General features: G+C 39.5%; 1 protein-coding gene across 6 annotated transcripts in view; it reads right to left on the bottom strand.

Annotated features, from left to right (window-relative positions):
* ide (insulin degrading enzyme) overlaps positions 1–23827 on the bottom strand; it is a 135466-nt gene that overhangs the window by 4702 nt on the left and 106937 nt on the right. For 4 of the 6 annotated variants that reach the window (XM_033033608.1, XM_033033607.1, XM_033033605.1 and 1 more), the window contains exons 19-24: positions 19137–19248; positions 14747–14914; positions 10230–10502; positions 8847–8908; positions 5608–5680; positions 3117–3223 (exon numbers count right to left, since the gene is read on the bottom strand). In XM_033033608.1, coding sequence (XP_032889499.1) covers positions 3117–3223; positions 5608–5680; positions 8847–8908; positions 10230–10502; positions 14747–14914; positions 19137–19248 — 795 coding nt within the window. The remainder of the gene's footprint in view (positions 1–3116; positions 3224–5607; positions 5681–8846; positions 8909–10229; positions 10503–14746; positions 14915–19136; positions 19249–23827) is intronic. The other 2 variants (XM_033033609.1, XM_033033606.1) reach the window with 1 other exon arrangement.

The following is a 23827-nucleotide window of genomic DNA, read 5'->3' as shown; positions in this document are numbered from 1 at the left end:
GGACAAATTCTACTTGCCATTTCTCAGCTGCATTCTGCTATTAGACTTGGCACAAAGTGCAAAAACAAAGGAAAGTATTGTCAAGATCCCTTGCCGTATTAATCTTGGTCAGAATTCATGTCTGTTTTATTTGAATGGTGGTAACAACACTTAAATATAATGCCTATTAGCTTGATTGGGTTAACATTTACTTATTTAAAAGGTAATTTGGAATCCACACAGGTAAGGTAATATTAGAATTGTCCACTACCAATTACATCAAAACTTAGGTTAAATTAGGTTAAATTAACTAATAATTGGAAGTTAATAACAGTTGTTACACTTAAGGATTAAAATAAAAATGCTTTTAGGCTAGATTTTAGGGGAAATATATTATTTCCTTTTGTGCAGCATTTAAGACATTAGAAAGAAAACCACAAAATATATTTTTAAACCACAATTTTCCTGAAATAATTTAAGAACAAATTTGATAGGGGTGATGAAAGCAACAATGGGCAGGGTAAAATAAGGTATGGAATAAAGAGCAATAAGCAGAGAAAAGAAAAATAATAGAGGTAACTGTCAGAACAGGTACTATAAAAATGTTAGTCTGATTTTTGTTTGTTCAGCAAAATTTAAACCAGTTTAATTTCGTACAATTTAGGATCGGGGGAATTTTAAGTTAATGGCAGATGTTAATTACAATAGAGAAGTAACAGACGTTTTATTGACATTGATTTGAATTTAAAGGTTGAGGAGTGATTCAATTTATGCATTTAAAATAATGTAGCAATTTGCTACACACAAAGAAAGTATCTTCTGATGGAGAAAAGTTAGAACAAGGAGGCATAAAATTGCAGTTAGACCAGTTAGGAAAGAAATCAGGAAATAACTTTTCTGCAAACAGATGTCTCCAAGATTCTCCCCCATCAGCTCTGGATACAGAGTCAATTGAAGTTATTCATTTGTACATTTTGTGTTGTAGGGATTTTGAGATTTTGAAAATGAGTGAATTATTTAAATTGAGATCCGTTGTAACTTAAAAGAATGTCAGGATATGTGGGAAGCAGCCTAATTATTTACTCTTTTACTCGTAGAAAATCAACATTAATTTTTCTGAAAAATATTAGTTTATTGTTTTATATTTTTTCCAGTGTAAAATATATGGTTAAAGTTCAGTAGTTATGTTAGCTTTGAAGGACATAGTTTGAAGTAACCTTCGAATGGACACATGAGTAAATGGAACCTAATTTGGCAGATTAAAACTGGAATGTCAAAAGCACCAGGAGAAAATCAGGAGGAACTCTGTGGTTTAGGCAGCATCCATGGTGGGAATAGACAGGTGACATTTCGGATTGGAACCCTTTTATCAGACTCCAGTTTGACTCGGAGTACCTTTAGCACTTTGTGTTTTGCTCAAGATTCCAGCATCTGCAGTTCTTTGTGTCTGCAATTGATCTTGTTCATTTTCAATTCACAAACCAAATCAGTTTCAGAAAACACGGAAACAGATCCTTCAGCCCGCTGTGTCCATGCTGACTGTCAAGTGCCCATCTACAGTAATCTCATTTACCAGCACTTGGTCCAGAGCAATTGGTCCACTGGCAATTCAAGTCTCTTGATATTTCTCAAATGTATTCAGGAGGGGATGCTAGATTGCACTCTGGATTGTTGATAAGAGTTCTTCCCTAGATTCCTTGAAAATATCTTACCCAAAAACTATGTTCTCTAATTTTTAAACACTTCTGTTGAAGGGAAAAGTTATCCACTATCTACCCTTTCTCTGCAACTCAAATTTAATATCTCTATTGTACCTCCTCAGCCTCGTCCACTGTAAGGAACCAAACACATCCTTTCTAGTTTTTCCTCATATCTACAACACTTCATGCCAAGCAACATCCTGATGAATGTCCTCTGCACCATCTCCAGTGCAGTGCAATATTCCTTCCTATAGTGTTGTGATTGGAGCTGCACACAGACCTCCAGTTATGGCTTAACCAGGGCTTTGGAAAGCTGCACCATTACATTCTTGCTCCTACATTCCATTCCCAGACAAATAAAGCAAATATCCCATACACCTTTTTCACTACCTTATCAACCTGTGCTGCCACCTTCATGGAAGACTTGTACGCCAAGGTCTCTGTTCTTCAATACAATCTAGGGCTCTATCGTTCAATGTATAGTCCAACCATTATAGCCATCCCCAAAGTGCATCATCATGCAATGATCAATAGTTCCACCTGCCTTTACTGTCTTCATTTTACTAACTAAGTCATGTAATCTAAGGTTATCCTCCTCCTTATAAACACCAGTTTTTGTGTCATCTGCAAAACTTCCTACATTCATTTCCAATATTTTATCATATGTTAAAACAAAGCCACTTTTCACCGTACTACACAACTGGTCACAGGATTGTAATCACAAAAACAACTTTCACCACTTCCTTCTGCTTCCTATTGACAATTTTGGATCTAGTGTGGCAGCTTACTTTGGATCCCATGGACTCTAATCTTTAGACCAGTCTTTCATGTGGGACCTTTTCAAAGGCCTTGTACACACGTAGAACGCTTCAATTGCACTGCCCTCATCAGCACATTTTGTTACATCTTCAAAAAATTAAACCAGCAGGGTGACACAGCGGTAGAGTTGCTGCCTTACCCAGAGACCCGGGTTTGATCCTGACCACGGGTGCTGTCTGTACAGAGTTTGTACTTTTTTCCCTGTGACCAAGTGGGTTTTCTCCAGGTGCTCCAGTTTCCTCCAAAGATGGGCTTGGTTTTTAGGTTAACTGGCTTCTGTAAATTGTCCCTGGTGTAAAGGATAGAACTGGTTTATGTGATCATTGGTCAGTGCAAACTTGGTGGGCTGCAGGGCCTGTTTCCACTCCCTTTCTCTAAACTAAAGCAAACCAATCAGACAGGATCTCCCTCCAACAAAGTCATGCTTTATTTCATTAATCTCAGCCTTTCCAAGTATAGATTAATTCCGTCCTTCAAGAAATGTTTCCAATAACATTTTAATTTAGACTCACAGGCCTGTCGTTATCAGGCTTATACCTGGCATTGTCTCAGTCTTCAAGGCATTTTCAAAATGGTGACAGAATTAAAAGGACAAGTGCATTAAAAAAAATTACATACCTGAGGCAAAGGTGGTGCAGGACTCAAGTTGACATCATTTAGATAGGGAGCATGTTCAATAACAGGGCCTGGAATTACATTTGTATTCACATGCGAATGACTAATGGCTAAACAAGGAAGATTCAAAAACATTATAAAAGCAAAATTCATTGTTTTTTTGTGTAATAAATGAATCGGTCGACTTAGTACAGAATTAAGATGTAGACCTATATCATTAAACAACTTTCAGGGTCACATGCTAAATGTGATTCCACACATCAAGACCGTGACTGTGGTTTAATCAAAATTCTATTTTTTCAAAGAAATGCAAAAAGGACATGTATATATGATTATGATTAAATTAGAAACATTCTGTATTTTCAGCATTTTGTTTTTAAAATTAAAACTGGAGGTTAGGCAAACATTCATTAAATTTCAACTTATTTGTGTTATGAAGTGATCGTAATGGTGATAAATACTTGATCTGTACCAGTTAATAAATTATTCCTGGTTAAGTGAGCTATAGCAATATTAATTTGCGTTATAACTGTAATTATAACTATATTCACATTCCCTTTGTCATGTACACTGTGGATGGCTCAATTGTAATCATCCCGCTGACTGGTTCACACGCAACAAAGGCTTTTCACAGCACCTTGGTACATGTGACAATAAACTAAACTCAAACTCAAGGCAAGTACACATTAAGTGGGAACATAAGAATGTAAGCATGCAAATTCGCAAAGAAAAAGTGCAAATGTGGGTAAAGCGAGAAAATAAATCAAGGAATACCCTTTCATTCCAAAGAGCATCAAATACAAAACATTGGTTGGACCATAACTGGACAGTGAAGTTTTTAGGTTGAATTATACACATCCTTTCTTTCAAGCTCTTCGGGTTCTTGGGAAAACACTTAGTATTTTGGCAAATGATTCTAGCAGCTGGTATGTCTCTGCAAACAGACTCAATTTTTACTCATTGCATTACAATATAAATTAAGGCAAATATTCTTTCCAGGAAAATAGGATAAGAATACTGCAATCTAATTGAGTCAAAATAAAAATATGATTAGATGGTGAATGAGATAAAAATATAGTTCTGTTATTGAACAGAAATTTGCTTAAAACCAGCATGTGACTGTCGGTGTGCTACTACCAAAACAAAATTCAGGAAATGGATTATACAGGAATGCACTAATTGTTTACATTATTGTTTGATAACAAAGGACAAACGGGAAATCAAACTCAACTGATCTCTGCCCATTAGTTTTCATATTTCCCTTGTCTTTATAGAAAACGTGCTAATTATCTGACGTCTTTTCATCGTTAGTTGAAGGCCAGATAAAGGAGTAATGGAATAGCATTGACAACAATGTTAAACTCTGGTTTCTTTGCATAGATACTATCATACTTGCAAAATGCTCCTGGGATATTTTCTTCATATAACTTTCTTTAATGATTTCATTAACATAAGCAACAGCAGCACTACCAGAGAGAACACTTTGAATTTGCAAGTATTCTCTCCATTAGTGCTGCTGCTGCTCATTGTGTTAAACAATAGGCAATAGACAATAGGTGCAGGAGTAGACCATTTGGCCCTTCGAGCCAGCACCTCCATTCAATGTGATCATGGCTGCTCATCCACAATCAGTACCCCGTTCCTGCCTTCTCCCCATATCCCCTGACTCTGCTATCTTTAAGAGCCCTATCTAGCTCTCTCTTGAAAGTATCCAGAGAACTGGCCTCCACCGCCCTCTGAAGCAGAGAATTCCACAGGCTCACAACTCTGTGTGGAAAAAGTGTTTCCTCGTCTCCATTCTAAATGGCTTGCCCCTTATTCTTAAACTGTGGCCCCTGGTTCTCCCAACATCGGGAACATGTTTCCTGCCTCTAGCGTGTCCAAACCCTTAATAATCTTATATGTTTCAATAAGATCCCCTCTCAGGTAGACAAAAGTGCTGGAGAAACTCAGCGGGCGAGGCAGCATCTATGGAGCGAAGGAAATAGGCAACGTTTCAGGCCGAAACCCTTCTTCAGACTGATGTAGGTGGGGGGGGTGGGAAGAAGAAAGGAAGAGGAGGAGCCAGAGGGCTGAGGGAGAGCTGGGAAGAGGAGGAGACAGCAGGGGCTACCGGAAATTGGAGAAGTCAATGTTCATGCTGCTGGGGTGCAAACTGCCCAAGCGGAATATGAGGTGCTGCTCCTCCAATTTCCGGTGGTGCTCACTCTGGCCATGGAGGAGGCCCAGGACAGAAAGGTCGGAATCGGAATGGGAGGGGGAGTTGAAGTGCTGAGCCACAGGGAGATCAGGTTGGTTAATGCGGACTAAGAGGAGGTGTTCGGCGAAACGATTGCCAAGCCTATGCTTGGTCTCACCCCTCTCATCCTTCTAAACTCCAGAATATTCAAGCCCATTCTCCATTCTCTCAGCATATGACAGTCCCGCCATCCCGGAAATTAACCTGGTATCCAGTTTCTACGAGTAAGTCTGTAAAAAATGTTCAGATACTCACAAGGATCCATGTCTCGGGACAGAACATGCACCGAGACCTTGTGCCTCCTAGAACCATCGACTGCTAGGAGCTCCTGCAAATGGAGAACAATTGGTCATTACACTGCAATAAGAAGTAATTTTCATTATGTTGAAAGGATTTTTTTAATGATCCGTCTTTTTAACAAGATTTCTGCCAACAGCGTTTACTGATCTGAAAAGTGTTTTTTTTACAATACTTAAGAAGCCCCACCATTAGACGCTTCAATGCTACAGCTCATTATCATCACCAGCATTTAAAAAAAATATTCATTAATAATTGTGGACATTGCTGGCAAAATTTGTTACAAGCATCTCCTATTGATCTCCATTGAAGCCAAGAATTTTTAGTCTGGAAAATAGGCAGAGGTAGAAATAGAAGTAGCCCTTCCAAGTTATGAAGTTGGGAATTATATGAATGGTTTAGGTTAAAGCAGGCAAACAATGATCCTTATATTAAAAAATTCACTTATTGCTTTTATATTTATCCTTGCTTGAATTCTGCCACCTATGTTTCATTAATGTGGAGTGGCCAAACTCTGACGCAGCTGAGTGTATTGCTGTCTCATAACACCAGTGCTACAGATTCATCCTGCTCTCTGGAGCTGTCCACATGGAGCCTGCACATTCATTCCATGCTGGGTTGGAAGCCGAGTGCTCCCTATCCTGCATTTGTGCTAATAAATGAACAGGCCACTGTAAATAGCCTCTGGTGATGGGTGAATTGGGATGTGTGGGTATGTGTTGAGAGGCATGCAAGAGACAGAATGCAGAATTGATTAATAATTCACCCTCAAGCTCCATTTCTAAGGTTTTCTGGCAGTGTTCCATTGTAATTTTCCAAAATTGTAATTAACTGCATTTTATCTGCCACCAAATCCCATATTTTTGTTATTGTGCCTCATGCATTATTTGGGAAAAACATTAGCTTTTGTGTATCTTCAACCAAACAAAGCTGGCAATGATTAAAAATTGCAAGCCTTCTGCAAGAGCCAAGATTCAGGTTGACAATTACAGTGGACGCGGCAAACAGCAGATTCTGAAGCCTTGCTTGTGGCAGCTGCTTGGCTGCAGTGATGAGATCTGGCAAAGATCACTAAAGATATATGAACTACTGAACTATGCCAGTGCTATGCTGTGAATCTGTAAAAAGCAACCACTAAGTCGGTATTTCTTCTACAATCCTAGTGAATGCCCAAAGGAGAGCAGCTGTTTGGGTGGGTTTTTGTAGTGCTCCACTGAACAGCAAAGTTATCTTGTGGTTGGAGATGAATGTGGAACTCAGGATGAAGATATCGCATTTGGAAGGAAATATATGGCATATGAATTAAAAGAACAAAGATAACATTCCTCGATTCAATGTTACAATTACACAGCCTTGCATGCACTTCCTGTAAGTTACTGTGGAATTTAATGCTTTCAAAAAGAGTGACAAAACAATTTGCTACTATCCGCTGATGACGCAAGCCAAACAATTACATTCAAGGACAATCTTATCTCCCAGTGGAGATAATGAGCTCCATTATGTGAATATGTACATTAGGACAGAATTTGCGCCAAGGATCCCTGCTGTTGCTAGGTAACAGCTCGAGTCACATTTGTATTTTCATCTTTTTTTTAATGTGCAATCTGTTACATTTGCATATGAATACTGAATACATATTAAACCATTTTCTACAAGGAATAAATTGGAAACCATTACATCGTTTGGGCTAAATATTGCTGTGTGACACAATGTACAAAAAAATATTACCATGTGATAACCATGTCTAGTTCAGATATCAAATATGCTGCCAAGGTTACTTCCTGAATTAATAACTGCTGTAGTTTTTAATATAGGAGCACTAAATATCATCTGCTGCAGCTAAAATTAGTCAGCAATTTAAAATGGCAGACCAAATTCACTTGAAGCATTAAATATGGTGCACCTTTTATGTTTTGCAGGCTTTATAATCTAAGCAAGTGCAATTATCATATGAAACAGAGCTTATTTCTGAAAACTATAATTTGGCACAGGGTAATAACCTACATATTTTGTGGCTTCGCATGGAACTGTGACGTTTTCAAATGCAACATGGATCTGCCACAGTTTATCTTACAATGAGATATAATAATTACCAGATCACTGATTTATGGTAATTCAACATATCTATAAATAATTTATAACAAATTATTAATGCTACAAAATTGTAATACTTTCAGGCTTTAATATTTTAAAGACATTGGAAGTCATAACTACCAAGTCAAACTATATTTTCAATGTTATCAACCTTTTTGCCTTCAATGCTTCGGCCACTCAAAAAAATTATCAACTGCCGACTGAGAAATAAAAGGAAGTGGGGGAGGGGTTAAAAATAAGAGAATAATTGGACAGTGTTGCAAGGGGACTTGTAAGGGATTGAAGCAGGAGGTGGGTGACTTGACATCAGTTGCACAGATGTTTTGAAGAGGGGGGAGAAAGAAGAGGGAGAAATTGGACACTCGGTAAGGAAATACAAAATATGGGACAGGCAGCATCTCAGGAGAGAAGGAATGGGTGACATTTCGGGTTGAGACTCTTCTTCAGACTGGAGGGCCTCGATCCGAAGCATCACCCATTTTTTCTCTCGAGAAATTTTGCAAGATAACATTTTGTGTCTATCTTCGATTTAAACCAGCATCTGCAGTTCTTTCCTACATATTCCTGAGAATGTTGCCTTTACAGTTTTTCAGCGCATACTATACTCTGGGAACGTTGGGGAAAATAGTTTAAGATTGAAACTAATAAAGATTTGCTCTGTGTTTATGCAGTGAGGTCACTCGCAGAGACGCGCGGGAGTAGTCCCATTGTGACGTCGCAAGCGAGCCAATCTTGTTTAGATTCAACGTTTTTTCAGATTTTTGAACATTTTGATTAATAACTCGAGAAAAAGCATGAATTTTTCAGATAAGGCGATTTTGGACTCCATGGAAAAAATCTCTCCCGGAATAGGTAAAAATGTTACCGTTAGCGCGTCGTTTTTTTGAGAAGATGTGAATATACACACACACACATCCAAGATCATAGTTTTAATAATGATATGATGGAGAAGCCAACGTTTGCAGAAATATTATAAAAGGTCTCAGTTGACCTTGCAATTCATAACAAAACACACCTTCATGCAAGATGTGTGAAAATCTAAACAAATAATTCAAATAATTTCAATTTTCTGTTATTATATGGTAACATGAATGGTACGTTACCTTGCAGAAATGTATTATGTCCTCTTTAGTCAGCTTCTTTAGGTGTGCTACTTCAATGTTATCTGCAATCATAATTCAAGTACCCATTTATCATCACATTTAAGAACAAATACATTTCCTTGTTACAAAAGATATTCTCATTTTAAGCTAAGTTGGTTCAATTATGCTTTCTCATGATAACCAAGCATGGTTACATGTACGTTTCAGCTGAACTAAGACTCGCCAATGTGAGACAGAATTCAGCTTAACCAAATACAGTGATAAATTAATGTACTATATAAGGGAACACAACTAACCACATCAGCTTTCGAGTACAGGCATTCTATATTTTGTACCAGTGTGATATTGTGGTATTTTAAAGTGTTATATGGCTTTTAAATCAATAAATTAAAAAATGCCAATTTTTTAATTGAATTATTTTATATTAAACTGGCACTGGTCTTAAAGTCCAGGTCCAGACCAGGATTGAGAAGAAAACTGGTGGAATCATGGCTTAAGCTTGCATGATTTAAACTTGTGGCACTAGCTACTGATTATTACAATTTGCTCCAATGTCATAACAAGACTACGATTCCAACATTGTCACTTTTTGCTGCCAAAGATAGCAACACCTCGTCAGAATAAACCTGAGGTGCTGTAATTCTACTATATTTATATTTTCTATTGGCCATCTATAAAGAATGAGCAGAGGCTTGAAGGGGAAGGATATCTCCCTTCTCTCTTGTCTGCAGGAAATAGGAAATAAATTGTAACTCTAACCCAATATTTGGCATATTCAAACAAAACCTAGTGACTTTCTATTTGTGTGAATCAGTGCTTCTAAAACTATTTCAGTGTCATTCACCCTTGAGTCTTTATCACAAAATATGACTAAATTTTCTTATGTTTTTTGGTAATTTTTGTCTTATTCTCCCTTGTGTATAATTTTATATGTAATTTATTTTGCCACATGAGCAAAAAACATAAATTAACTAATTTCATTAGTGTTTATTTTGTTCAACTTTTTGAACTTCCTAAAAATAACTAGGAATTTAAAAAAAATAAAAAAATTACCACTGGAGTTGGAAAATCATTCTATTAGAATGTTAAAACACCATTCCAACGTCTAAACACTGGGCTTCAGCCACATCCTACCCTTTCGGGCTTTGATTACTGCAGTTTTTTTCTTGGATAAATATATGAATAAATTGTCATTCATCCTTCATTCACCCCTCTAGTTTCATTCACCCCAAAATAATTTCATTTGCCCTTGGGTTTAAGAAGCACTAGTGTAAATCACCATTTTATATTCTGATATTTTGAACCCTATGAACCATGCTAGCTTTAAATGCTGGCAATGTAACTAACATCCAAAGATTGTCAACAATGTTTATTTTATAATACCTCGATCAAAGTTGTATTGCTGAGAAATGATTTCACTCCAATGCTTAGCACACTCAGCCGAGAGTTTCTTTGGTTTGTCAAGTCGCCTTATCGCCAGAGCTTGAACGTGTTTCTGAAAAGCCTCCTCTGTCATCTCCTCTATATGCTTTTCCATAGTCTTTAGAAAAGCCTCAACTCTACTTTCCAGGTAGCTGGGAGGTCTTTCCGACTGGATGATAAAACGTAGTCCTTGAATGCCATTTGCTCGTCGTGGACCACTGAACACAATATAACCTGCCATGAAGGAAAGATGACTTCAAGTAAGCATAATTGTTTAAATTACATGTAAATCTAATGGGAATTCATTACTCATTATATAATTCAGAAGCTTGCAGAGATTAACACTGTAGGTTGCACAATCGCAAAATATTAAGCACATTCAACAAAATGATACATTTTATATTGAAAGTCCCATGTATTTGCATTTATATTTGTTCCCAGAGGGAACAACGTAGATCTGGTTGCAAAGGATAAAGTGAAATGAAATATAAAAAGGAATAGAAGTTGGCCATTCAGCCGCTCAATCTGCTCTACTATCCTAAAGTGGTCGATACACCTCAGAATTCACCTAATCCATATCCTTTGCCCAGTTCATTAATCAGACATTTGCATTTCAATCTCAGTCATGACCATTTCAAATTACTTGCACCTACAGCCATTTGATAGTGTTGCAGATACCCATGGTGAAAATAAATTAATTCTGATGTTGCTCTTAAATGTCTTCAGCAAGTAATTTCATTACCATATCAAAATCTCACTGACACTTTAATTTGATGAATTTAAAATTCACTCATCAATCATCTAAACTCAACTGAATGTAAACCAGCTTTATATATCCTCAAAATGAAGCGCTTTAAATGCCTGCTACATCTGCCCGTTTGTCTTGTAGTCTGTATTGTGGAGTGTCCAAGAATAATACTTCCTAACCCTGTCTGGCCTTGGGCGACTTCAGCCCACAGAAAGGTGGATGCCTCGTTTGCCTCGGTAACGATCTGGCAAATCAATCAGTGGCGCCAAATTGCTCCCAAAATCTATGGTCTTGATCACGTTGATCTGTATCAGTAGGTAAAAGCAATTCATGGCTCAGTGGGTGCCTGATTTCTGAGCCTGTGTCTTGCAATATGCAGACGCCGGGAAATTGTAGCAGATGTTAGTGCATTTGGCTTCCTTCCCTCCACTGATTGGGGCGTCATAGTTTACTTGGGCAGAGCTGAACACCAAATATACTTAGCCCATTCTTAGTCACGTGTGTGACCAAAAATTGTGGGGAGAATTGTGGAATACATCTCTTCTAATTCTGAAAGCATTACAGGTATATTGTTTTGTCCTGTATATATGATTCGTATTTTTTTTCAAAGTTTATCAAGTGAAATATTTGTTATGCTGACAATATTTGTTTAGGGTCAGAGGACAAATATGACTGGCCACGTGTGTGACCTCACACGGAAATATTTTTATCTTACAAAGTCGTGAATTTAAAAAAGCTAGGCTGTTCATATCTTTAGCAGACATGTATTATAGTTCTGCAGGTAGGAAAATAGCAATGAATTAGATTAATCTCTTACAATAATATTTTTATGTGTTACTTTATGTGATGCCGTTTGGTAACGTGTGTGACATTTTGGTTCACTTTCCAAAGAATGGCCCACTTATTAACTGCTTCCTAATGTTTACACCCGCTATGGTTGGTGTATGCTGGCCAAATGAATAAAAATTTGCTTCCCATAGAACCTCACACAAGCTCTCTCCTAGAAAATTGGAATTTAAGTTAAGAAAGAAAAAAAAAAAAAGATTTTTAAGCCTGTATCCTCCCTTTTTGAAATCTGTTGGTAATTGGAAATCTCAAACTCATCTCGGAATTGTTCTATGAGGAGATATTAACTTTGGCAGGCTGAAATAATATTCTTGGCTTTGTTTACCTTCTGTTTCCTTCTTCTACTGTGTTGACAAAGTGCTTAGAATTAAAAGGAAGTACTACGTTGGAACTATTGCTTGCAGTTGTTTAATTTACCAATTCAATTTAATAATTGAATCAATATTTGGATTAAGTATATATGATTAAATGTTTATTTGGAATACATGCTTCTTGCTTGACTCTTGCATCACATTCAAATCAACTACAGAATTATAACTTTAGCCAAAAATTACTTTAGAAAACTTTCAGTAAATGTAACAAATAACACTATTATTGTATTTTAATATTGACAATATCAATTGTCAATCAAACAAAATAAGACATTTTTAGAGATTTTTGGAGATAAAGACATTTGTACAAAATCATGAGAGGAATAGATCAGGTAGATGCACAGCCTTTTACCCAGAGTAGGGGAATCGAGGACCAGAGGTCATAGGTTCAAGGTGAAGGAGAAACGATTTAATAAGAATCCAAGAGGTAACTTTTTCCACACAAAGGTTGGTGGGTGTATGGAACAAGCTGCCAGGGGAGGAAGTTGAGGCTGGGACTATCCCATTGTTTAAGAAACAGTTAGACAATACATAGATAGGACAGGTTTGGAGGGATATGGACCAAGCGCAGGCAAGTGGGACTAGTGTAGCTGTGACATTCTTGGTGTGGGCAAGTTGGGCCGAAGGGCCTGTTTCCACACTGTATCATTCTATAACTCTAGAGGCTTGACATTCACAATGAACTTTGAAATAACTATATGAATTTCTACTAACACTCTCTACCGCCAAGCAGAACTTGTCCTAACAACTTATCTATTGATTCCTCTCACTTTCTCCAATTTATAGATGTAGCCATGAGCACTTGCATGGGCACCAGCTATGCCTCTTTTTTGTTAGTTACATCAAACAGTCCTTGTTCCAGACGTACACTGGCCCTATCCCCCAACTCCTTCTCTGCTACATCGTCTATTGCATCAGGGCTGCCGCCTGCACCTGTGCAGAATTCATGTAGTTCATTAACTTCACCACTAACTTCCAGCCTGCTCTCAAATTCGCCTGGAATACTTCTGACACTTCTCTCCCCTTTCTTGATCTCTCCATCACATGGGACAGACTGTCGACTGATGTCTACCTACCGACACCCATAGCTACACCCAAGACTACACTTCCTCCCACCCTGTCTCTTGCGAAAGATGCTATCCCCCTACTCTCAATTCCTCCGTCTCCGTCACATCTTCTACCATATTGTGGCTTTCCATACGAGGAGAACGGAGATGTCCTCATTGTTTAATGAACATGGTTTTCCTCTGCTTGTTGTAGATGGATCACCAGCCCACATCTCTTGTGTGTCACGTAGTTCTGCTCTCCCCCCAGACATAACAAGGATAGAGTTCCCATGGTCCTCATCTTTCACTCCACCAGTCTCCCCATTCAACACATTATCCTCCGATATTTCAGTCACCTCCAATGTGATCCCACTACTAGTCAGATCTTCCCATCTCCACCCTTTTCTGCAGGGACCACTCCCTCCCCAACTCCTTGGTTCACATCCTTTCCCATCCAAACCACCCCCTCCCCGGGTACTTTCCGTTTGCAACTGCAGGAGATTTAACACCTGCCCTTATACTTCCTCCCTCAACTCCATCCAGGGGCCCCAGCAGTCCTTCCAGGCGAGAGAGGTTTACATGTACCTCTTCTAACCTTGCCTCCAGTGGTGCCAATGTGGCCTGCTGTACATTGGCGCGACCAAGCGTAGACTCGGTGACTGCAATGCCGAACATTAGCACTCAGTTCGCCAAGGCCTACTATATCTCCTGGTTGCTGACATTTTTAACTCCCCTTCCCATTCCCGTAATGACCTTTCTGCACTGGCCTTCCTCTTTTGCCAGAGTGAGAGCACGCACAAAATGTAAGAACAGCACCTCATCCCGTCTGGGTAGCTTACAACCAGATGGTATGAACATTTGAATTCTCCAATTTTAGGTAACTTCTATAACTCTCCCTGCCCCCTCCCCTTTACTTTATATCCCATTCCCTTCCCGTGAACCCTGGCTGATGTTGCACTGGTTTCACTCCCCCCACCCCCAACCAACCAAAAATCCTTCAATAAGCTTTACATTTCACAACTATGTATTTATTTTGGGCTCACACCTGTTTCTTTCCAACAATCTACCCCACCCCCCCCCCTCCGAGGTCATCCATTGCCGGCTGTAATATGTCAGGCACCCTCTTCTCCCAGTATATTTATATTTTCCCACTTCCTCTGTGCAATCAGTCTGAAAAAAAAGGTCCTGACCCCAGAACGTCACCTATACATTTCCCTCAGATGCTGCCTAACCTTCTGAGTTACTCCAGCATTTTGTGTCTATCTTTGAAATGCCTACTCTTGCTATGTTTGCAAGTACTGGAAATATAATGGAGTTTCCATGTTTCCGAAAGATTCAACTTCAAATGAACTGCAATGTTTTTTGGAGACTTACAGATAAATTGGAAAACAAATTTACACTACATAAATACCATGTTCATTGAACCAGTTATCAATTCAATTTTATAATTTAAGTTATTTGACTCACCTAATTGTTCTTTGGTCCGCAGCGTGTTGAAGCATGGCTCTGAAATAATTTGACAAAAGAGCTCCAACAGCATATTTTCATGGGTGTTTTGCATGTCTGTCTGGTAGTAGATTTCAATCCCACAGTTGTTGTGCACCTCATTTCTCTGCTGGTACACAAACCATCCTCCTATACATGGTACACAGGACAATAGCAATCTGAGTTAGTCAGCAGGAACACTTCAATCCCTCAGCATCCTAGTGACAGAAAGATTTCTGACAGCAATTGGAAGTAGGTGCAAGTGGATTAACACCATATTCAAACTGACATTGGTAATCTTTCTCAACAAGTACCACAAATTCAAAAGAGACTCAATGAACATCACTTTTAATCAATTTTCTTCTAAAAATAGATTTGTTCTATTTTTATAATGATCTGAAAATCTGCAGATTTAAAAAAAATCATATTTTGTAACATTAATAATAGTATAAACAGATTTTTAAGTATCGATGTAGGAATTCTAAAAAATTTGATTGCAAGTTTTAGTTTTCAGTGTCGACATCAAAGACTTAATGTTCGGCTCCTCCTAAAGTCCACCACCAACTCAATCTTGTCGGTGTTGAGCTGCAGGTGATTCAGCCCACACCACTGAACAGTCGTTGACCACCTCTGTAATCAGCATCCTCAATGATGCAGCCCATAATCCTGAAACTTCTGCAGGTGACAGGAGTCCAAGGTGTAGATGGTGAAATGGAAGGGAGAGAGGACCGTGTGTGGGGACCCTGTGTTTGCTCACTACCATATCCGAGACACAGTTCTGTAGCCCGACACACTGTGGTCATCCAGTCAGGTTGTCGGTGATCCAGGAACCGCATCCACTTGCACCTTCGTCAGTTTGCTCATTAGCAGTGCAGGCTGGATGGTGTTAAAAGCACTGGAGAAGTAAAAACCACAACTCTCAAAGTGCTTCCCGGCTTATCCAGGTGAGCAGAGGAATGGTGGCGTCCTCAATCCCCATCTTTGTTTGATAAGCAAACTGCAGGGGGTCCTGGTAGGGTTTAACCAGGGGTCATAGGTGAGTGAGCACCAGCCTCTCCAGGGACTTGATGTGTGAGATCGGCGCCACCGGTTTGTAGTCATTGGAGGAGCTGGGACGCGTCCTCTTTGGAACAGGAACCAGGCAGGATGTCTTCCACATCACAGGAACCCTCTCCAGGTTCAGGCTCAGGTTGAAGATATGCTGGAGTACTCCACATAACTGGTTAACACATTCCTTGAGTACCCTAGAGCTGACACCATCGGGGCCCGTGGCTTTGCCTGGGCAGAGTCTGCTCAGCTCTTTCCTCACCAGCTCAGTCTTCATGGTCAGGTGCGACAAAGAAAGGGCAGAGGAAATAGACCAGGGGGATTGAGGGGGAGAGTCTGTCAAGGAGTAATGCTCTTCATACAGCTCCGCACATCCTCATGTTGTTCTGCTGAAGTCTCAGCTCCAGCTTCCTCCTGTAGTCGTCCTTGCCCTGTCTTAGTCTCACCTTCAGGTCGTTCTGCACCCGTTTCACCTCCTTGCTGCCACCATTCCTGAAGGCCCTCTTCTTCTGGTTGAGAAGGGCCTTGTCACTGGTGACCCAGGGCTTGTTGTTATAAAATGTCCCATGGCACTACTCCGCAGAGCAAGGGGGTTATTCCTAGTGAGCTGGACAATATTAACCCCTTAATTAAATAATGGAAACATTATTGGATCATTACCACACTGCTGATTGTGGGACATTGCGATGTATAAATTGCTGATATGTTCCCAAAATTCCAACAGTGACTACAACACAGAAGTACTTAATTGGGTAAAAGTGCTTTAGATTTTGAGGTCATGAAATGGGTCAAATAAAAGGAAACACTTTTTAATCCCTTAATTTCAAACCAAAATACCCAAATTTCATAGCATTTAGTAGGGAGACTAAACATGTGAAAATTGATTTTATGATTGCAAATTAATGTACATCAAAGCAATATGACCTTATTTCTTGCACTAAACACTTTTTCTGTCTTTAAAGTGGCATAATTGATAGCCTATATATATAACATCATTTTGGATAAGGAGAATCCAATAACGGAAGTATATCGTCAAGCATGGGAAAATGAAATGGGATTGGCTATAACAAAAGAAAACTGGGAAGAAAGTCTACAACGAATACACCGGTGTTCATTAAACGCCAGACATATACTGATACAATTTAAAGTATTATATAGGTTACATTATTCGAAAACTAAATTAAATAGTATTTTTCCGAATCTCTCCGCTATTTGTGATAAGTGCAAGAAAGCAGAGGCAAATTTAATACATAGTTTCGTTACATGTCCTAAATTGAATTATTACTGGACAGAAATTTTTAAAGTTATTTCTGAAGTCATCAAAGTTAAATTGGACCCTAACCCAAAGCTAATAATATTTGGAATTCCGGATTTACATCTATCACTTACAGTAAATCAAAGAAATTTCTTTGATTACTGTTTGATAATTGGGAAAAAAATCATATTGAAATTTTGGAAGGGAACATTATCCCCCACAACCAAAATGTGGGCAACAGAGATGATGGAGACGTTACATCTGGAAAGAATTAGATTTGTCCTATTGGACAAGTATAATTCTTTTGACCAGATATGGTCTCCATATATACAGTATTTAGAGAAGTAGCTGTTCTTGGCAACACAGCTCGGCGTGCACCCTGCGGGATTTGGTGAGAATAATTCATTTTTATATTGGAATTTACATATATGCCTTTATTGATACTATCACTTGTAGTAGTGTTATTAATAATACATATTGTGGTTACTAATTGTGGTTTTTTTTTTTGGTTTTTTTTTCGTTTCTCTTCTCTTTCTTATATATAATCAAATTATTATTTAATCACTCTCTTAATGATTTATAACTGTTCTATTCTTTCTCTATCATTATTTCTAAAAAAATAGTAGATAAGTATTACTAGTGTTTTACTTAATGCAAATTGAATTAATTTGATATAAAGTTGTTTGAAGCATTGTAATTGATTACCTTTAATAAAAAAATATATTAAAAAAAAGTGGCATAATTGGACCCCAATTTTATTCAACACCACTTTGATGCTTTAGCATATTAACATGTTCAAATTGTAAACAGGTTTTATTAGCATTGTGCTAAATCAATCCAGGATTACCGAATAAGCAATTCTCCGTTGCCAATTATTCCTACAAGAGTTCACCTCTTTACCATTGAAACTATTTTAATGACGAAAGTCAGAAAAATGGATTGCTGCAATCCATAACCATGATTTAGATTATATAAAATGTTAATAATAAATTTGCATTGAATGACAGTTATCGACTTTGGTGAACCCGGACATTTACCAGCTCAATCTGGCTGCATTCAGCCTGACCAAATAAATGGGAATGAGCAGAAGATTATTGTTGTTATTATCAGTGGAATGTAGTTGCTTTATTAGAATAGTTCCATGACAAATACCTTTCAAAAAGTTCAAATTGTAATCCTAAATTTTATTATGGTCTTTTTTATGTGATAAACATATGTGATAAGTAGTAGAATACAACGGACTGATTTCAAGACATGCCTTGACTTGAGAGGGCGACCTTTTCACAAATCATCAGAGAACAGTTTCCCTCTAACCAAGATTCCATTCCCATATACAAAAAAACACTAAGCAGCAATGCTTTCTTCACTGGTTTAAATTTATACCACTCTCCATCAACTCTCTCTAATTTCAGTATGCCTATGATAGTTTAAGAACAGTCAACATTTCCCCACCTCTCTTTTGTTTTATGATTTAAGATAATATAAATACCTACCGGTGTTAGGCAGAACTTTCAATTTGCTTCAATTACTTAATTTAGCTGTTGGATTGTTTATTTTTTTGTCTCAGCTGGCACCATAGACAAGATTTTTATTTTACTACAGACTAGTTCCACAGAATAAAATGGTTGGTCAGAACTAGGGGATGATAATTCAGGAATAACTTTCAGAAAAAATGACAGGAAGTAATGTAGTGTTATGTTACCCAAGCAACACCTTTCTATGATAGCCTTAAGGCATGGTGACTAACAATTAACTGAAAATTATTTTACTGAAAATTTATATACCAATAGAAGCAGGTTTACAAATGTTTGGTTATCAGTCTATTAGTGTGCCTAGCAGTCTACTAATGTGCCTATTAGTGTGCCTAGCACAAGATTATTTCAAAACCTTATCCAGCAAAAGTACTTTTACTTGTGCATTCTTTTTAAGTCAGACTGTAATCCACTTAACAGCATTGCAATAAATGTAAATTTGAATTCAATTAACCTGAATAAACAAACATGGGATAGAATTTCAGGACACATAAGGGGTCAAGTCAAGAGATATGAAAAGATTGCAAACTTAGCGTACGATCAGGAAGTTGCACTTCTCTATATCGGGTAAGTTGACTGGGAAGAAGAGGCTTAGTATGAGCATGTTCGATCAGGGTGTCTTCAACCATTTGTATCATACTCAACGAGGTCTGGAACGAGGAAGACATTAAATGTTAAAATATGAAAATTATGAGTAAATAATTTTATTTTAAATTGTACACAACTTATTGAAGTTAATGGGACACAAGAGACTGCAGTTGCAGGAATCTCGAGTTAAAAATAATCTCCGGTTGGAACTCAGTGAAGCGAGGGAAATGGACAGATGACATTTTGGTTTGAAACCCTTCTTCAGAAAAAGGGTTCCATCCCAAAACAACGCCTGTCCATTCCCCTACCTCTATAGATGCTACCCGACCCACCGATTCTCCAGCAGTCTTTTTAAAAATTGAAGTAAATGTTCATTCGGAACTGTTTCAAGCAAGACTACTGTTTCATCTAGAGATACCACAGCGGGTGAGTTGGTAATTTGACTCAACCACATTTATTAAGACACCTAAATAGTTAATTAGAAAGTATAGATTGCTTAATGCACAACAAATGTATCAAGGTTGAAACTATTAACTTCCTTCAATTTGAAGTGTATTCAAATGAAACTAGCTAGAGTAGGGATTTGCTTTTATTGCATTGCAGATTGAATGAGAAAGGAAGTAGTTAACAAAAATCTCCAGTTATGAATATGAATAAGTGAAATTAGAAGAAAAATAATAAGTGATGGCAAATTTAAACATAAATCTTACTTTTGAACTATTTCCACAACAAAATATTCCTTTATTGGAACGCTGCTCTTAATTGCAGCATTATGGCGACAAATGTTCAATGAATGTAAAGAAACCCTTTCATGCTGCTTCTCTTTCATTAAAATGAATATTAACCTGCATAATGTGTTCTTCCCACAATAAAAAAGTGACCGCAGAATATCTCAGGGGAGTAAAAAAATAACTTGTAAGGCATGTAAACTACTTTTAGTGCATAGTTGATCCCCTGTGGCCTTGCACACAATAATTCAAAGAACTGCAATCCTGAGAAAAGGTACGATCTTTAAAATTTCCGGAAGTGGCGGCGCTGTTAACAGCTGCGGCTCGCCTGCAGTCCGTCTGTCTTTACCTTTTTCTGTTGTTTTTTTTTGTCTTGTTTTGGTTAAGTTTTAGTTTGTTGGGTTGTGTTAGAGGGGGTGAAACATGTTCTCTGTCTCTTCCTTCGGGGGAATACGAATTTTTCGTGTCGTATCCCCCTTCTCTGCCTCCGTCTGCGCTGAGGCCTAATGGCGGAGCTGGCAGCCTCCAACCTGCGACCGACCCCGAGGCTCCGGAGGCAGAGCCAGCCAGGACTTACCAATGAGAGGCTGGCCGTCTTCGGGGCTGGGGCAGCGGTCCGGAGTAGAGACTGCGGGACCTGGAGCGGCGACTGCGGGACCCGGGGCTGGGGCGGCTGCCCGGAGCTGGGGCGGCGGCCCGGAGCAGAGACTGCGGGACCTGTGGCGGCGACTGCGGGACCCGGGGCTGGGGCGGCGGCCCGGAGCAGGGGCAGCAGCCCGGGGCGGAGACTGCGGGACCCGGAGCTGGGGCGGCGGCCTGGAGTTGGGGCGGCGGCCCGGAGCTGGGGCAGCGGCCTGGAGCTGGGGCGGCAGCCCGGAGCGGAGACTGCGGGGCCCGGAGCTGGGGCGGCGGCCTGGAGCGGAGACTGCGGGACCTGGAACTGGGGCGGCTGCCCGGTGCTGATGCTGTGGCGGGCCGTCTCGGAGCGGAGACGGCGTTCCGGCTTTCGGCGGCAGTGACATCACCACGGAGGTCCGCTGGACTGGAGAGCGGCATCTTTGGCCTGGATCGATCGCCTCAGTGCAGAGGGAGAACAAGGAGGGAAGAGACGGAGACTAAGACTTTGCCTCCATCACAGTGAGGATGTGCTTGGTGAACTCACTGTGGTGGATGTTTAATTTGTGTTTATTGTATGTTTTGTTATTATTGATTCTGTGTATGACTGCAGGCAACATAATTTCGTTCAGACCGAAAGGTCTGAATGACGATAAAGGATCTATCAATCAAACGGCAGGACAGCAAACAACTTCAGCTACATTGAAAATCCATAAAACATTTAAGTACAGTGCATTGAGAAAGTATTCAGACCCCTTCACTTTTTCCACATTTTGTTACGTTACAGCCTTAATCTAAAATTGATTAAATTCTTCTTTTTTTTTTTATCAGCAATCTACACACAATAGCCCACAATAAAATAAGTGAAAACAGGTGTTTAGAAATTTTTGCAAAATAATTAAAAATAAATAACTGAAATATCACATTTACATAAGTATTCAGACCCTTTGCTCAATTCTTTATTGAGGCACCTTTGGCAGTGATTACAACCTCAAGTCTTCTTGGGTATCACGCTACAAGCGTGGCACACCTGTATTTGGGTAATTTATCCCATTCTTCTCTGCAGATCTTCTCAAGCTCTGTCAGGTTGGATGGGGAGTGTTGATGCACAGCTATTTTCAGGTCCCTCCAGAGATGTTCGATCGGGTTCAAGTCCGGGCTCTGGCCGGGCCACTTACGGACATTCACAGACTTGTCACAAAGCCACTCCTGCGTTGTCTTGGACGTGAGCTTTAGGTCGTTGTCCTGTTGGAAGATAAACGTCTGCCCCAGTCGAGGTCCTGAACGCTCTGGAGCAGGTTTTCATCAAGAATCTCTCTATACTTTGCTCCGTTCATCTTTACCTCGATCCTGACTGGTCTCCCAGTTCCTACCGCTGAAAAACATCCCTACAGCATGATGCTGCCACCACCATGCTTCACCGTAGATATGGTATTGGCCAGGTGATGAGCGGTGCCTGTTTTCCTCCAGACGTGACACTTGGCATTCAGGCCAAAGAGTTCAATCTTGGTTTCATCAGGTCAGGGAATTTTGTTTAGGTACCTTTTGGCAAACTCCAAGCGGGCTGTCATGTGCCTTTAACTGAGGAGTGGCTTCTGTCTGGCCACTCTACAATAAAGGCCTGATTGGTGGAGTGCTGCAGATATAGTTGTCCTTCTGGAAGTTTCTCCCATCTCCACAGAGGAACTCTGGAGCTCTGTCAGAGTGACCATCGGGTTCTTGGTCACCTCCCTGAATATGTTAGTAAGTCTCTATCCTAAGGCCCTTCTCCCCCGATTGCTCAGTTTGGCCAGGCTCTATGAAGAGTCCTGGTGGTTTCAAAGTTTTATTTAAGAATGACTGAGGCCACTGTGCTCTTCGGGACCTGCAATGCTCCAAAAATGTTTTATACCCTTCGGAGGTCTACAGACAATTCCTTCGTCTTCATGGCTTGTTTTTTGCTCTGACATGCACTGTCAATTGTGGGACCTTATATAGACAGGTGTGTGCCTTTCCAAATCATGTACAATCAATTTAATTTACCACTTGTAGACTCCTATCAAGTTGTACAAACATCTCAAGGATAATCAATGGAAACACGATGCACCAAAGCTCAATTCTGAGAGTCACAGCAAAGGGTCTGAATACTTACGTAAATGTGATATTTCAGTTATTTATTTTTAATTATTTTGCAATAATTACTAAACACCTGTTTTCGCTTTTATATTATGAGGTATTGTGCGTAGATTGATGATAAAAAAAAATGACTGTAACCAATTTTAGAATAAGGCTGTAATGTAACAAAATGTGGAAAAAGTGAAGGGGTCTGAATACTTTCTCAATGCACTGTATGTTTATAGGTACACATAAAAGCTGGAGAAACTCAGCGGGTGCAGCAGCATCTATGGAGCGAAGGAAAAAGGCAACGTTTCGGGCCGAAACCCTTCTTCAGACTGATCGGGGGTGGGGGGGCGGGGAGAAGAAAGGAAAAAGGAGGAGGAGCCCGAAGGCTGGGGGATGGGAGGAGACAGCAGGAGGGCTGAGGAAGGGGAGGAGACAGCAGGAGGGCTGAGGAAGGGGAGGAGACAGGTATGTTTATAGTTTTTTTTCCCGAATGATCGAGTTTGCATAAGTTTTATTTTGAGGTTTTAGTATAAAGTGTATTTGGAAAAATGACAGATTCTTGTAAATGAACAAGAACAAAAAAATTTGCAATATCACAAACTTAACTATACTCTAGATGTTAAATATTAAGCAAACTTGACATTCAGTATGAAATTATAAATTTTCAAAATTTCTAAAGGACACAAAGATATTGCCAGGACTTGAGGGCCTGTGCTATAGGAAGATGTTGGACAGGCTAGGACTTTATTCCTTGGAGTGCAGGAGGATGAGAGGTGATGTTAGAGACGTATTTAAGATCACAAGGGGAATAGATAGGGTAAATGAACAGAGCCTTTTACCCAGTGTAGGGGTATCATGAAGCAGGGAACATAGGTTTAAGGTAAGATGGGATTTTTCGACAGAGGGTGGTAGGTAAATGGAACAAGCTGCTAGAGGAGGTAGTTGAGGCACGTACTATAACAACATTTAAAAGGCATTTGGACAGGTACATGGATTGGAAAGGTGTAGAGGGATAGAGGCCAAATACGGCAGGTTGGACTAATGTAGATGGGGTTTCCTGGTCGGCATGGGAAAGTTGGGCCGAAGGGCCTCTTTCCATGCTGTATGACACTCTGCCAGTAGGTTTTAGTAACGCTTTCTTTTTCGTAGGACCCAAGTACTTTAGTACTTCGGCAACAACCGGCTACATATAGTT

The sequence above is a fragment of the Amblyraja radiata genome, chromosome 15 (genome assembly GCF_010909765.2).
Source record: "Amblyraja radiata isolate CabotCenter1 chromosome 15, sAmbRad1.1.pri, whole genome shotgun sequence".
NCBI lineage: Eukaryota > Metazoa > Chordata > Chondrichthyes > Rajiformes > Rajidae > Amblyraja > Amblyraja radiata.
This window is presented reverse-complemented; position numbering and strand designations above follow the sequence as displayed.